We start from the raw sequence: 17019 nt of genomic DNA on the forward strand, positions 1-17019 counted from the left end.
TTAAATTTACCCTTTTTAATTTTTCATATTTATTTCCTATCTTATTCATAGCCTTTTCCTTTTTTGTTTTCTTTAGGTCACGAGCAGTTGTCCAAGCATTTCACTACATATCGTACTGTGTATGACTGTGTACGTGACAAATAAAATTTGAATTTGAATTTGAAGAAGAAGAAGCTATGAGCCAGGAGGGAGGGGGGGGGGGGGGGGTGAGTGAGTGATTCGTTCGCTCGCTCTATGATTCAGCACAGGAGGGAGGGGGTGAGTAGCTCAAATGTGTTGTTAGCATGTTAGCAGCGCGATGCTACTCTGAACCGAGGAGCTATTTTCTTGATGTGAGCTTCTACTCAGGGTTTTTTCTTCCAGTTCAGAGCGGAAATGCTTTTGTTACGAAACTGGCTGTTGTTTTATCCCCACAATTTTAATTATAAGCTAGATATATTTCTACTAGGGATGGGTATCGTTTAGGTTTTATCCGATACCGGTGCCAAATCGGTACTTTTGAAACGGTGCCGGTGCTCAAACCGGTGCTTAAAGAATGGAGAACACAAAATTGGTCCAAAAACCTCTCGTTCAGCTGTTTTTTGTAAAAAGATAACAATGTTAGCCTTTTCTGCAGCTATGGGGCATATATGGTATCACTCTTGGCTGGAAGCTTAAACAATGGAAAAAACACAAACTTTGTCCTAAACCTCTCATGTTCAGCTGTTTTCCACTTTTTCTTTGGTCATTTTAGCCTTTTTGGCCAGGGTGAAGGGAGTATCTGCCATCAAACAAGAAGACAGCCGCATGTAGCTATGATGATGTTTGCTAGTTCACCTTACATGCATTAATGTAATAACGTGGTTAGCCTACTCAACGTAAATTACACACGAACAACATTAAGCTACTCACGCAGAGAAGAACGGCTGCTGCTGCCATCATCATCCGTCATCATTTCTGCTACACTGGCAGGGCTAGGGGCCAGGACTCTCCTCTTCGTGTTTTTGGGGGATGTTGCATAACAGGCAACCCACCCGCAGTAGATGCGCTCGGTGTGAGGTCTCGCAACAAGCTATCAAATACGGCGCATTTCTGGGCTTTTAAGAAAACGCTATGCGTCGCCAGGTGTTTCATCGGATTCTTGGTGTTACCTCCTTTGACAGTATCACAGTATCAGCTTAAAGCACTTGTTGCTGCTGAGTTTGCATATTTTGCTGTGAAGTACAGCCAGACTTTGACCGCTTCGCCTTGGACATTTTTAATCTGTAGCTCTGCTCTAACAGAACGTACGTACCTGGACCCGCCTACTATCCTCGGAAACGTAAAATGATTGGCTAGAAGTGTATCACAGCTCAGGAAAAAAAAGCACCGAAATAAAGCACCGAAATGTGCGCTGCTTTTCGGTCTGGTTACTACCGTTTATGTCAGAACCGGTGCTATCATGGCACCGGACACCGGTACCCATCCCTAATTTCTACTAATGGAATTATTTTGCTAACAGCAACAGGGATGAGTCAGTGAGTCAGTTGGGCTTGTGAATCATGATTCACGAGTATTGAACGATTCGTTCACGAATCGAACATCACTAGTGCCGACTAGAAGAATCAACCGAGCGTGACCGAAGAGAAAACAGATGATGGTTCCAATGCCGGAGAGATTGTCGAACGGAAAAGCCAGAGAAGTTCCGTAGTGTGAAGGTATTTCGGCTATTTCAAGTCTGACAAAAAACAGAGTAGCTGCACTGTAAATGTGCCGAAAGCAAGTCTGGAAATACAATAAACTGGTGCATGCTCAGGCTACGTCCACACGTACCTGGGTATTTTTGAAAACGCAGATTTTTCTATGCGTTTGTGCCTTTCGTCCACACGTAAACGGCGTTTTTGGTCACTGAAAACAAAGATTTTTAAAAACTCAGTTTTTGCATTTATGTGTGGACTAGAAAAACAGAAAACGCAGCGTCAAAGGTGTGCGCATTTTTTGGCGTCACACTGTGCGCCACGTTATTGTTTCGGTGAAATGAATTTCTACAATACTGTTACTGTTAATTCTACTCTCTGCAGTGTTTAAATGCTTACATATACACACAGTTACTGTCCCCAGCTTTGTTTACTTTTTCCCACCGAAGCTTCTAGACTTCTGATTGGCCAACATTTCTGCACGGTTAGGAATCTAGCGCCACCTGCTGCTTTGGCATGTTCATAGCAGCGTTTTCCTTCATTTCTGCCTTTATGTGTGGACGGGATTATTTTTTTAAAACGAAAACGGAAAATCTCCGTTTTCAAAAATACCCGTGTACGCGTGGACGTAGCCTCAGTCTCTGACTGGAAGCGCTGATTCGTCATTCGGCTTTTGTCAGACTAAAGTAACTGTTAAAACTGTTTGAAAAGCTCAGCTATACAAGATAAGATAAGATAAGATAAGATAACCTTTATTAGTCCCACACGTGGGAAATTTGTTTTGTCACAGCAGGAAGTGGACAGTGCAAAAGTTATGACGCAAAAATTAGAATACAATAAGAATAAATACAGTACACAGCTGTACAGAATAGAATAAAATAATATACTATATACAGTAGAATAAAATAGAATAAAAATATACAATAAGATAAAAATAGAATACGAATGCTATATACAACTGAGTAAAAATACAACGATGCCAGAAAAGATTATTGCACTTAGTGTTATTGCACATGTGTGGATGTGTGTGCTTGATCAGTTAAAGTCTTTGTTGTGGAGTCTGACAGCAGTGGGGAGGAAAGACCTGTGAAATCTCTCCGTCCCACACCGTGGGTGCCGCAGTCTCCCACTGAAGGAGCTGCTCAGTACTGTCACAGTCTGCTGCATGGGGTGGGAGACGTTGTCCAACAGGGATGACAGCTTAGCCGCCATTCTCCTGTCACTCACCACCTCCACTGGGTCCAGAGGGCATCCTAGAACAGAGCTGGCCCTTCGGATCACCCTGTTCAGTCTCTTCCTGTCCCCAGCAGAGATGCTGCCGCCCCAGCAGACCACACCATAAAAGATAGCAGAAGCCACCACAGAGTCATAGAAGGTCTTCAGGAGTGGGCCCTCCACCCCAAACGACCTGAGTCTCCGCAGCAGGTACAACCTGCTCTGCCCTTTCCTGTAGAGGGCGTCTGAGTTATGAGTCCAGTCCAGTCTGTTGTTCAGATGAACACCAAGGTACCTGTAGCTGTCCACAGCCTCAATGTCCATACCCTGGATGTTCAGTGGTTGCAGTGGAGAATGCTTGTGCCTGCGGAAGTCTACCACCAGCTCCTTGGTTTTACTGGCGTTGATCTGGAGGTAGTTCAGCTGGCACCAGTCCACAAAGTCTTGAGTCAGTCCTCTGTACTCCTTGTCGTCCCCATCAGTGATGAGGCAACAAGGAGAGATTGAGAATTTCCTTTTAGTTCTCAGTTTATTTGATATTGACAAAAGTTAGTCAGTTTTGTCTGATCTTCTGTAAAACAAACTAAGATTTATTTTTAGAATTAATATTTTGTTTCTAAGTGGAATTGACAGTTTAGTCTGTTTCGTTTGTTCTATTTTGAAACTTAAACGCTTTAGCGGCTGCCTTTTGTGTAGTTTGCAATATTTGCCTTTATTTATCTGAAAAAGTCTCATGTTCCTTAAGTACATCTACCCTGTTGAACTTATTATGGGAAATAAATATTTAAATAAAAACAAGCTGCTGATTATTTCACATTTTACTTGTGAGCAACGGCACATTTAAATCTTACAAATATAGTTATTTGGCTGATATCGTGATAGATATCGTTATCGCCTGAAATGAAAAAAACATATAGTGATATGAAAAAATCTTATATCGCCCAGCTCTAGTATATTATAATTATAATGCTATCATTATTAGTAGTAGTAATCTGGAGGCCGATTCGATTCACCGGCTAGCCTGGCTCTGGTCGTTGACGCTGTGAGGGGAAGTACGGTGGCCGGCAAGAAGAAACGCGCTGGTAGTGCGGGGAGCTGCAGCCATGGAGGGGGTCACCGTCGGCCAGGTGTTTGACGCGGAGTGTATCCTCAGTAAGCGGCCCAGGAAGGTAAGCTCAGCGCCGGTGGCCCGGGTGTTGTGTGGTTCCGCTCGGCCCGGCCCGCTGTGACTGTTCTGTCTCCGCAGGGAAAGTTCGAGTACCTGGTGAAGTGGAGAGGATGGTCCTCCAAGTAAGTAGCTCGCTAGCTGCTAACGGCTAACGGTCATAACAAAGCCGGGCCGCGGCTCGGTTCGCGCCGCCACCGAGGCTCCTATCGCGGCACACGGGGGGAGAAGCACGGCCGGTACCGACCCATCGGCGCCCGGCGTCGATCCACGGCCTGCCGGCGGACACGTCCAGCTCCAGGGCCGCAGCAGCTGAGGCTCGGCCGGTCCTGCGCCACCGAGCAGCCTGATGTTGATTTGCTGACATGTTTTGTATTTGTGGATAACGCTGGCAGCTGTGCGTGGGCCTCCGTGATGGCTCCACACAGAAAACCCGCTCGTGTCCGTCCTGAATGTTAAATGTTTGTCGTGTTTTCAGGCACAACAGCTGGGAGCCCGAGGAGAACATTCTGGACCCCCGGCTGCTGGCAGCCTTTCACAAGAGGTCAGTTTGTCCCCAGACTGCAGGTAAACTCAGGTGTGCTCCACGTCCACCTGCGTGGAAGCTCACCTGAAGGGCCTGAGAGAGGAGCAGTCAGGGAGCTCCTCCCAGCCACTCATTAGTTAAACACCTTAATATTTGTAATGTTTTTAATCATAATTTAAATAAGCAGTTAAAAGTAACTTTGTTAAGAAAGGTTGTATAGTAACAAAATTTATTTAATATTATTTAATATTTATAAAAATGTAAACATGTCATATCAGAATTTATAAATTATATATTTCATTTTACTGATAGTTATAATTACTGAAATAAAAAGTCCTGCGATTATTAGTATCAAAAAGATTTAAAATAATATAAAAATGTGTTGTCTCTAATATACATATGAATTACATATTAAAAAACATGTAATTATTCATTCATTATTAGTAAACGTTACTGTCACAGTAAGATAAATGTATAGATATATATTTTAAAAAGTTAATGATGGCGTCAATAAATAAATTATTAAAAGACTAAAAATATGTATATTACGTACTTTACATATTTATATAATGTAATTAATAGATTTAATTTATTATTAAAAATATAGAAATATGTTATTATATTCTGCAGCACGGTGGTTAGCACTGTTGCTGCACAGCAAGAAGGTCTCTGTGTGGAGTTTGCGTGTTCTCCCCGTGTTTGCGTGTTCTCCCCGTGTACTCTTGGCTTCCTCCCACAGTCCAAAGACACGCAGTTAGTGGGGACAGGTTAACTGATGAATCCAAATTGCCCATAGGTGTGAACGTGAGAGCGATTGGTTGTCTGTCCCTGTGTGTTGGCCCTGCGACAGACTGGCGACCTGTCATAGGGCGAGAGGCGGGGTCCAGGGTGGACCCCGCCTCTCGCCCTATGACAGCTGGGATAGGCTCCAGCGCCCCTGAAAAGGATAAGTGGAAGCGAATGGATGGATGGATGTTATTATATGTTATGTATTTTAAATGTGTTACATATTATATGTTAATAGATTATTATTCTAGTATTCAAACAGAAATCTATGTAAATAATATATAAAAGAATTAATATGTATTAAACACTAATAGTAATAATAACAAATATTCAAATTACTTTTAAAAGAATGATGTATATTGAATGTATTTAATAATAAAATTGCAATTTAATAATTATATTATGTGGACATGTAATAAATATATATTCGATATGTAATTTCATATTGATGGGTGAGCAGGCGCCCAGGTTCGAGTCCAACCTGTGGCCCCTCCCTCTCTCTGACCGCTCTCGTCTCTCGTCACTTTCATTTAAGGAAAAATATAAATATATGTACATGTAACTATTTAATTTCATATTTATGATTTTAATGAATGGAAACAAGCAGCAGAATCAAAGAAATAGACAAACTGACAGATCTTTGTCACATGTGACGCGCGTCAGTTCACGAATCATTTCACGCTTGTTTTTATGAAAGAACGACGTGTTGAATATTTGGACTTGCTGTCTGCGTGTTTAAATAACGTTTGTTTCGATCTGTTCCAGAGAACAGGAGCGCGAGCTTCTGTTTCAGAAGAAGGGAAAGAGGCCGAGAGGCCGACCTCGAAAGATTCAGGTGAAACACGCCGACCCCGCCTCCTGATTCTGTCTCATGACCTCTGACCCCTCTTGCTCATCCCGTTCTGTTTCTGTTCTGCAGCCAGCGCCCACCGTCACGAAGGACGACCGCTCCTCGTCCTCCTCTTCCTCTGGCCTGTCATCAACCGCCTCCTCGTCTTCCTCAGAGGATGAAGAGCACACAAAGAAGGTGAAGCCCGCCCCCCGCGTCCACCCCGTCCCTCAGAAGAGGCCTCAGATCCTGCTCGCCAAACCTGACACCCCCCGAAAGAAGAAGCGAGGGAGGAAGCCGCTGCACCCCGACCTGAGGGCTCTAAGGCAGGCAAAGAGCCGCCCTCCCCCGCCGCCTTCTCCACCCGGTCCACGCCACCACCAGCTGCCCAGAGACGAGCCGCGGGCCAGCGTGAAGAAGCCACTGCAGCCGGCCAGCTTCACCTACACCGGCCTGAGCCGGAGCGCCAGAGAGGAGGCCGGCTCCGCCTCCCAGACCTCTTCTGCCTCCTTCTCCCAGGCCTCCAAACCCGGTGGGCTCGGCTGCATTTGGACCAATCGTTCGCTCTCAACCTCCTCCCTGTCCTCCAGCTCCACCTCCCAAAACAAAGCCACGCCCACCGCACAGAATAAGAACTCTCTGTCAGAGCTGAAGCGCTCCGTCCCGGAGATCGGCAGAGGAGACGGCTTTAAGGTGACGCCTGTGAAGCAGGGCGGAGCCTCTGGGTCGCTGGGACTGCACAGCAGCTTTGGAGGAGGCGCAGTGGTGCAGCGCCCCCTGCTGGCTCAGAGGAGGCAGGATGGCAGCGGTGGTCAGAGCGGGGTGGCTCCACACAAGCATCTGAGCACGAGTTTGTCCAAACCGCCATCGTCAGCATCGCCGTCGCCCCGAGACAGAGCCAGCCAGGCGCTGAGCCTCCGCGCCCTTAACCTGCAGAGCGTCGGCAAACTGCCGCCCACGAGCGGCCTTCAAGGAAGCAACACTAGCGGGGTGGCGGTAGCTAGAGCGAACCCACGGAGTAGTGGCAGTGGGATGGTCATAAAAGGAGGAGCGAAAGATGCTCGCACTGGAGGCGGAGCTCCAGAGCAGGGCATGACGAAGGACAAACTGACGGGTGGTGGCGCTGCTCGAGGGAATAGTGGCGTGAGGCAGGACGGCCGTAAACACGTGCTCGGCTCTCAGAACAGGAACCTGAACGAGCTCAGCACCGGCGACTCCGACGAGACTAGCACCAGCGAGTCAGAGACGGAAGACCCTCTGTTTCCTAGCAACAGCAGACCCAGCCGCGGCAACAACGCCACCGACTCTGACACGGAGACGGACTGGAGGCCGGCGCGGAGCCTCCTGGAACACGTGTTCGTCACAGACGTCACAGCCAACTTCATCACGGTGACAGTGAAGGAGTCGCCAACCAGCGTGGGCTTCTTCAGCTCCCGGAACCACTGAGCCGGGCGTCTGCTCGCTTCCTAGAACAGCTCAGGGTTCCTACACCTCTCTGGAAATCCAACACGCAGTCATTCCCGGCGCCTCCAGGGCGACCCTTCGGTTCCAAGAAACAAAAACACGGTGGAGAGATCGGATCGAGCAGGAAGCTCCTGACAGTCGGCAGTAGGAACCCTGACGTTCAGACCCCGTTCACACCTGTGATCAGTCTGCCGACCTTTAACCTGCAAACAGGTCACCTTCACAGGGTCAGAGGTCAGGCGACTTTCATACCTTTTTAGACCTTCCTACCTTCCTGTTAGGACGGAAAATGCATTAAAAAAAGTCAATAAAACAAAATGTTCCCTTCCTCTGAGATGTAATACACTACGACTGCCAGGAGGGGGCGCTAATGTAGGGCTCAGATTAAGCTCATAAATATTGTGTCGTCGTCTGATTGACAAACACAGTTTTAAACTGAACTATGTGAAAATGTTACTTTTTTGTATCTAAAGTTGAGAATTTGTGCTTGTAACGATAATTACGATTATCTGTCTCATGACCTCTGACCCCTCTTGCTCATCCCGTTCTGTTTCTGTTCTGCAGCCAGCGCCCACCGTCACGAAATGGAAGGGTAAAATGTATTACCCTTCCAGGACCTGAAGCTCAGTCAAGCTCCACTCTGACAGCCAAACCATCTGTTCTCTGATTGGATTGTTAAATTTGTGATTCACGTGATATTGACCAATCAGCTGAAAGGAAGAAAATTGGGTCAAAATTTGTACTTGTAAGTTAAAAGTGACAGAGTGAGGGAGCAGAGAGGTTTACACTTTGGATCTGTAACCTTAACAAAAAAAATGTGTAACCTGTGTAAATATTTTTTAGACACACAAATTCTCATCTACAGATGCACAAACATAACGTTTCTTTAGATATTTTAGTTTACAAAGTTCTAAAACTACTACTCAGATTTACGAGCACAGTTTGACTCCACACTAATGAACCTAACAGCTGATTGCTGCCATCGTGGAGGGAAAAGTCTGTATGTTTGTTTGAACTGCAGGATCATCCTCGCAGTTTAAAGTTTCGTCTGTACTGAGCACGCTCAGGTCGAGCAAACAAACAGCTGCTCGTTGTCTGCATATAAACACTCCCGCCTCACCTCTGGTTTCTCTCTGTCTTAAACACAGAGAGCGTCAGGTGTTTGTCAGGAAGGTGTTCAGGTATGAAAGTAGGTCAGGCCGAGGTCCCACGCAGCTGAGACCAAACCAAAGTCAGGATGAGGCTTTGATGATGTCGTAAATGACACATTGATTTCATTGGCTGGAAGCCCCTCGAAGCTGGCGCAGGCTTCTGCACCCTCTGCTTCTGCTTAGAAAGGAAGTGACGTCCTTCTCGGCGCTTCCTGATCAGCGGGGATAACTCAAGCTTCCCCACAGACCAGCCAAAAAACCCTGGAAGACAGAATTATTGATCCGATTGTTTCTGAGCGACACGCCGCCCACATCCACAGCTGCTGTCACTGACTGTCACAGCCAGCGGCTCCGAGGCGTGAAGCCACGTGAAACCACGCCACTATGAGTTGGTTTGTTTCTCGTCCGAAAATCCTTTTTGTTCAGTCGCCCGATAAAAAGATGATGGAAACCGTCCGCTCGGTTTTTCTCACATCGCTGAAGCGTCTCGGGCCGCGTCACGGATGCGTTTTGGTGCTACGCCGCTTACAGCACAGTCCGACTACTCTGGCGTCCTTCAGGAGGCTTTGTGTGCTCGCCTCCTCAGGTCTGATGGGTGTCTAAACGGGGTCTGGACTCACAGGTGGACAGCGCCTCTCCGGTGCCTCAGGTTCCCCCCTCACAGCAGGACTGTTGGACCGCCGCTCGGCGGGATTAGCTCCAGGAGGACATTTGTGTTTGTTGGACGTACGTGGCTTCTTCCAGGGCAGCATGTTTAAAAAAAGAAGTTTCCTCCAGCCGTCGTCTTTCAGTTCTCTTTGGACCAAAGCTGTTACGAATGTGTGTCGTTCTCAGTGTGGTATCGACAGTGTTTCGTGCACTACGTGCAGTATAAGCTCATGAGACATCCCATAATCACTTCTATATATGTACATATATATATTTAGCAGTTTTGTACCATTTGAAACCATCGCCGTGTCTTTTGGAGGTGAAATATGTGTTAATTTATATTTGTAAATATGTCTTTCATGTGATATGTAATGATCTATGGGTGCTCATTTTGGCTTTTAGCGTCACGCACCTGTAGCCTGAAATAAACCGGAAGCACCTGAAACTTCACGGCTCGCTCGGTGTGTCTGTGCGCTGCCGTGTTTCACCACCAGGTGGCAGCGCTGCACAGAGAGCAAAGTGGATGCAGGTGCTCGCTGACGGTTGATGACCAGGAAAAGTTTTAAATGAATGCAGTTAACAGGAAGTTTGCAGGTCATACGTAGGTCATATGATGTCACACCAGTGACATCATCAGGTCACATGAACGGAGCGTCCAACTGAGACAAAGCACTGTTGATAAATCAGCTCCAGTAATAATGTGATAAACGCAGAATTGATTTTTCTTGTGTTAAAAATGACATTAATTAACCTGTAAATAAAATTACATATTAATAGACTGTTTTAAAAATATGTTTAAAATAAAAAGCAAATATTTTAAACATTTAAAATGAATAAATTATAATTAAAATGTTTTTCAAAACAATATTAAAAAGATCAAAATAAAACACCATGAATAAATATTAGAATTTAAAAAAACGCCTTAATTGTGATTTAATAATAATTAACAGGGAATGTGATGAATAATTAAAAAAGTCAATTACAAAGTAAAATACTGAAATTAAAAAAGTTAAAAATGATTTTTGTAAAATTGTATTTTAATAAGCAAACCAAGAGATTTCAGAAACTATAAATAATGAAATCAAATCTGTTGTCAGGTTGATGCCACAGCAGCCATAAATAAACGGTTTCTTCTTTATGTTTAACGGTGACTCTTTAAGGAGAAACGAGAGTGAAGCACATGATCGTCGTGGTTATCGTTCCATTAACATACAAACTGGACTGATAACTTCTCAGTTCTCACAGACGTGTCGGCTCAGACTGTAAAAATAGGAATTCAGTTTATTATTTCTAATAAGTAACATACGTTTTAGTGTTTCGCAGATTCTTGAAATAGTTGTTTTGATTTTATGACAATAAAAATGGTAAAATTTTAAATATAGACATAAATATAATACAGGTAGCAGGACCTCGTCAATGTTTCTTCATTTTTTCTGTTTTTTGTACTGAATTTGATAAAAAGGTGTTTTACAGGCGCAGCGCCTCCAACTGGAATCAGCTGAAAAGTCATAAACACGTCTTTAAAAAACCCGAGATGATATTTCTGAGATGAATTTTAAACGGTTTAAGCCAGGGGTCCCCAATCCCAGTCCACGAGGTCCCTGCAGGTTTTAGATGTGTCCTTGATCCATCACAGCTGATTTAAATGGATAAATGACCTCCTCAACATGTCCTGAAGTTCTCCAGAGACCTGATGATGAACTCATCATGTAATTCAGGTGTGTTGACCCAGGGTGAGATCTAAAACCTGCAGGACACCGGCCCTCGTGGACTGAGATTGGGGACCCCTGGCTTAAGGCCTCAGAGTTAATCATGAGGGGGCGTGGTCAGATAGGCCACACCCTAATCGTGAAACTGACATTGGGGTAAAATGATGCACAGAGACAGATTTTATATCGGGCTGTGGACGAGTTCATTTTAACTCTGTGGGTCTGACTCAGTGTGGAGCCTCCAGTGGACGTCAGGGGAACTGCAGCTTTGTTTCCGTCACTTTGAGCTTCCAGGTTTTCATGAAAAACTCCGAGCTTCTGTTTGGGATTCACGCAGAAACAAAACACGACAGCGAGAGACGTCAGATTAATGCAGGCGTCACACACTGATGTCTGCAGGTTGCTGTGTGTGTGTGTGTGTGTGTGTGTGTGTGTGTGTGTGTGTGTGTGTGTGTGTGTGTGTGTGTGTGTGTGTGTGTGTGTGTGATTTATGGTCAGAGCCGAGCAGAGAGGTGGAATTTTCCCAAAATATGTTTGAGTAAACTGCTGGGAGACAGCAGCCCTCACAGCTCGCTGGTGTGCATGAACAATTTGAACAGTGTGGGGCAGTGTAACACCCCCCCCCCCCCCCCCCCCCCCCCGAGCTGCACGCTACAGCAATGGAGGACGCCGCTTCTCTCCGACTCCTGGTAATGCAGCTGTTGTCCTGAGGACTCAGAATGAGACACCTTCACTCACAGGTGGAGAAGTTATGGTTAGTTCACTGATGGAGGAGCGCAGGAAGCTACACACCACTGCCCCCTTGTGGCTGCTCCTGACGCTACAGTCGCATCCAAATAACTGAAAATGAAAAATATGAAGTTATCATTAAATTTGTACCTGAGCGCGTTATTTATTCTAAACGTTGGACACATTCTGTTTAGTCAGAAATCAAATAAATAAATCAAAGTAATATTACATGAATAACATTAAGGGTTATGAGAAATGTTAGAAGTAAAAATATGCTAAAAAAAAAAATTGTTGAATAAAAACCTGAAAAAGACTCTTCAGCAGCTCTGTGTCTGCAGACGGAGGCGTCTCCCTGCTGCCACAAATACAGCCAGACTGCCATCAGCCTGCTGCTGTGAGACATCCAGCAGCTGACCTTCAGCGATCATCTGCATCACCCCGCCACGACCCGAGGATCTGACCTCTGACCGGAAGACCCTGACTGTGTTTACTCTGCTGACACCCCCCCCCCACACACACACATATACTCAATGACGCATGCTGCCTTGTACAGTATGACCTGTACATGTCCAGAAACCTTGGAAACTCCTCACGCTGCTCCACCCTTTTCTCTGAGTGGGAGGTGCTCATTCTCATTCCTAATGCTTCGCACTCAGCTGCAAACTACCCCAAGCTGGAGGTCGCCATCTGATGAAGCCAAGACAACCACATCTGAGACCAGAGAGTCCAACACGCTCCACCCTTGGCTACACCCAGATTCTTTGAGAAAGGAACCACCAGGAGCGAGTCGGGCTTTGCTGAAAACCCAGCAGAGGCTAAACACTCGTGATCAGCTTGTGTCCTGCTGTGCTCGGGGCTGTGATTGGAGGATCGGTGCTTCGTGCAGTCTTTAAACCAGGGGTCCCCAATCTCAGTCCACGAGGGCCGGTGTCCCTGCAGGTTTTAGATGTGTCCTTGATCCATCACAGCTGATTTAAATGGATGATTGACCTCCTCAACATGTCTTGGGGTTCTCCAGAAGCCTGATGATGAACTAAGCATGTGATTCAGGTGTGTTGACCCAGGGTGAGATCTAAAACCTGCAGGACACCGGCCCTCGTGGACTGAGATTGGGGACCCCTGCTGTAGAGGAACTACAAACATATTCTTGACTACACTCGATGTAGAATAAAGTGCTGCAGGAAGCGTCTGCCTGCTGGGAAAAAGGAAAACAATTCAGGAAATTCCAGAAATGGAGGAAAAAATGTGTCGACTCTAAAACAGAGAGAGACTCTGCACGTTTGTGACATTTTATATAGAAATGAAAGTATATTTCTACAGCGTGAGTGTCTGTGTGCTGCTCATCGTCTGTCTCTGGTTACTAATGTTGTGCTTACAGATTTTACACACTGACACGTTTGTTGCACCACAGGCAGTCCAGCACGGCACGCGGACTGCGGTGTACGCGTCGGCTCCTGGCAGTCTCCTCTGAACATGGGGTTTATGACGTGTGGGCGGGGACGCCGGCGGAGGCCGGGCCAGCCGGTTGGGTGGCCACAGATGCCGACTGTCTCCTCGCACTGCAGTGAAACCCTTGAAACACGTGGGTGTGACATCCGACATCTCCCACTCATCCCACCTGCAGTCTGTTTTCCAGGCGCTCCGTCTCTGCTGCACAGACTCAGCGTGACTCCGAGTGAACTCATCATTTATGTAACTGTGCCACAAAACACGGCCTGAAATCATGAAAACGCGTCAGACATGGCAGATTTATTTCACTTCGTTTCATTGAGCTCATGTTAGGAGGACGATGGGCTGCAGACGTGTTCCTGTTGGAGGGTTTTCACGTTCAACTGATCATTTGAAACTTTGCGTTTTTGTGCCACTTTCGGACAGAAATGTTTCACGAACATTATTTTACTTAATATGTGATTCAGATCTTCACAGTGGTTTAGCTGTGGTCCGTAGAGCTCCTCACATGGTCCAAGACGAAGCACCACGTCTCAAAGCTACCGCGGTAAAGTGAGCCGTCATTTGTGAGCCGCGGTCAAGCCAGCCGCCTCCTATCCGCCGCATAAATTTCCTTGCGCTTTTACACCAGTCTTTAGGGTAGCGCCTTTTCGCTTTATTGTCAAAGGAGCTTGCAAAGAAAAGCGTCTGGACTTCTTTAAGTTGCTTGAAGACGTTTCACCTCTCATCCGAGAAGCTTCTTCAGTTCTAAGGTCAAATGGTGGAGAGTCCCAGATATAAACCTAGTGGGAGTTTCTCCCCACAGAGGGACAAAAGGACCCCCTGATGATCCTCTAATCGCCTGAGCCAAGGTGGGAAACTGGGCGTGGGTCACAATCAGCCAGAGTTTCGGGTGAGTTCATTGTGAAACCTGGCCCCACCTTATCATGTGAATTCCTGAGGTCAGATGGCCCAGGATGTGAGTGGGCGTTAAGGCGTCTGGGAAGGATCTCAAAACTGGATTATAGATGGCAGAGAGTTTCGCTTTATATCCTGATTGAAAGCCTAGACCCGCGCACACGTGCGCGCGCACGAACTGTCACACGCGCGCGCGCACACACAAATTACAATGGAACAGCCCAATACAGCCATCGTGACAGTCTGGTTGCATATTCAAAAATTCATTAAAAATCATTCTTAAAAGTTGATGCCAAGCTTTCAGCACAATCCTCTTCTGGGACACCTACTTTACCTCTGGGCCAGGTTTTACCCAGATTTACTGTAATATTACTCAGAAATCACAGTAAACTCATATTCAGTGCAATACAGTCAATACACTACAATTATGTCTATTTCACAAATTCATTAAAAATCATCCTGAATAGTTGATGTCCAACTTTCAACACATTCCTTCTCTGGGACACCTACTGTACCTGTGTGCCATGTTTCGTCCAGATTTACTGTAAAATTCCTCAAAAATGAAAGGACATTTATATGCAATTCAATACAGTCAATACAATTATGTCAAATTCAAAAATTCATTACAAATCATCCTGAATAGTTAAGGTTCGACTTTCAACACATTCCTTCTCCGGGACACCTACTGTACCACTGTACCAAATATCATCCAGATTTATTGTAATATTACTCAGAAATTAAAGGACATGTATATTGAATTCAATACACTTACTTAAATATTGCATCATATTCAAAAATTCATTAAAAATCATCCATAATAGTTGATGTCCAACTTTCAACACCGTCTTACCTGGATCTGGTGTCAAGCCGGCACTGCTGGCTGACTTCTGGCATGGTAAGATGGCACTGTTTATGTGATGGCATGCCACATTTGGCCTGATTGGGTGAATGTGACATGTTGTATAGAGCACTTTGAGTAATATGGGTGAGTAAAAAAGTGCTGTATAAGAATCAGTCCATTCACTGTCTGAACAGAGTTTCGTCATGTTACTTTTGCACTATTATGTTCCAGCACATGTTGTTATTACATGGCTTACATGGCTAAGGTACACATTAGGCTGACATCTGGGGCCAGAGCTGAAACTGTTCTGGGCCAGCACAGGGCCAGCAGTGTGTCTGCAACTGGCCTTGTGTTGGCGCATGTGTGGGCCACCTCTGGTAAACCAGATCTGGGCCACCAGAGGGCCGTCATTCTTTGCGGTACGCAGGCCATGTGTAAGCACATTGTGTGGGACAGATCCAGGCCATACCAATTTTGCTATGTGGGAGGAAGTATGTAAAAATAGAAACATCATAAAAATGAAAATGAACATAAAGTAAAATGTACTGAAAAGAACATCAGTATGGCCATCATTATTTGCTTGGAAAGTCTAAAGTTCCATGGCTTTGAACAGCCAGAGAACGCAATGCCCAGCTTAGAGCGACTAAAAGTAACTTCTTTTAACATTCTGTCATTCTGCTTCTATATCAAACATCCACTAAAAATAGTCATTTGAAAAAAAATATTCGCCACTTTTCATCAGTTTGGGTTCCTCTGTTTATAGCAATTTTTAGAAAAGAACCCAATACCTTTGTCACTATACAGTTGTACAGTGAGATACAGAGCATCTCCTACTCATTGCAAACATGCTGGGAGGGTGGCTCTATCCGCCTTAGTGCAGCTGCTGTACCATACAGAGGGTTGTGCGGTCAGCTGAGCGCACCATCCGCTCCGAGCTCCCTGACCTGCACTCAATCTACAGCAGGCGGTGCTGGACCAAGGCCAGGAAGATGGTGAAGGACCTCAGCCATCCCAACAACAGACTGTTCTCTCTGCTGAGGTCAGGAAAGCGATTCCGCTCCCTGAAGACCAACACAGAGAGACTGAGGAGGAGCTTCTTCCCGCAGGCGATACGGTCTCTCAATCACACCACCACACAGTACTGACCCACACATACAGTTCTTACACACACACTGGACTTTCTGGACTTTGGTTTTGCACAACACTGGTCACTATATTCTTCATTTCCGGTTAATACTTGTACAGCTGCTGTTATTGTGTATATATTTATTTATATTTAGATTTCTTCATACATTCTTATATAGTTCTATATTGTGTATTTTGTTGTACAGTTATTTTATTTTCAACTTTAATTTATATATTTATCTTATTCTTCCCAGTTAAATTTACCCTTCATTCTAATTTGTGTTGTACAGTTATTTCATTTTTAACCTTAATTTATATTTTATTCCTTCCTAGTTAAATTTACCCTTTTTAATTTTTCATATTTATTTCCTATCTTATTCATAGCCTTTTCCTTTTTTGTTCTCTTTAGGTCACGAGCAGTTGTCCAAGCATTTCACTACATATCGTACTGTGTATGACTGTGTACGTGACAAATAAAATTTGAATTTGAATTTTTTGAATTTGAATACTGTGATGCAGTAAGTTAGTAGGCTCTCAATGGGCGAGTGGTGGAAGGGTGAGCTGTAGTCCACAAAGAGCATTCTGGCGTAGCTCTGCCGCTGTTCTAGGTGACTCAGCACCGAGTGGAGGGTGATGGCATCTTCTGTGAATCTGTTTGCGCGGTATGCAAACTGGTGGGGGTCGAATTCTGGGGGGAGGTAATCCTTGGTGTGCTGAAGGACTAGTCTCTCAAAGCATTTCATGATTACGGGTGTGAGGGCCACAGGGCAATAATAGTTCAGGCTGGTGATGGGAGACTTCTTTGGTACTGGGATGATTGTGGCTGATTT

At 45.3% G+C, this 17019-nt stretch overlaps 1 protein-coding gene across 1 annotated transcript; it reads left to right on the top strand.

Moving 5' to 3' along the window:
- The first annotated feature begins 3434 nt into the window (after positions 1-3434).
- On the top strand, positions 3435-10862 carry LOC147324153 (chromobox protein homolog 2-like). The gene is made up of 5 exons (XM_086304685.1): positions 3435-4039; positions 4117-4160; positions 4514-4579; positions 6113-6182; positions 6267-10862. The coding sequence occupies exons 1-5, from the start codon at positions 3974-3976 to the stop codon at positions 7620-7622; spliced, it is 1602 nt and encodes a 533-aa protein (XP_086160811.1). The 5' UTR covers positions 3435-3973; the 3' UTR covers positions 7623-10862.
- The last annotated feature ends 6157 nt before the right edge of the window (positions 10863-17019 follow it).

Source organism: Aulonocara sp. 'chitande type north' Nkhata Bay, linkage group LG8 (assembly GCF_057382095.1).
Source record: "Aulonocara sp. 'chitande type north' Nkhata Bay isolate Kocher_YH1m ecotype deep benthic linkage group LG8, A_spYH_male_GT1.1, whole genome shotgun sequence".
NCBI lineage: Eukaryota > Metazoa > Chordata > Actinopteri > Cichliformes > Cichlidae > Aulonocara > Aulonocara sp. 'chitande type north' Nkhata Bay.

Excerpts from the sequence above, each read along its gene's own strand:
- LOC147324153 (XM_086304685.1), top strand. The coding sequence starts at position 3,974 with ATGGAGGGGGTCACCGTCGGCCAGGTGTTTGACGCGGAGTGTATCCTC. Across the intron at positions 4,580-6,112 it reads CTGGCAGCCTTTCACAAGAG|AGAACAGGAGCGCGAGCTTC; the intron begins GTCAGTTTGTCC and ends GATCTGTTCCAG. Across the intron at positions 6,183-6,266 it reads GCCGACCTCGAAAGATTCAG|CCAGCGCCCACCGTCACGAA; the intron begins GTGAAACACGCC and ends TCTGTTCTGCAG.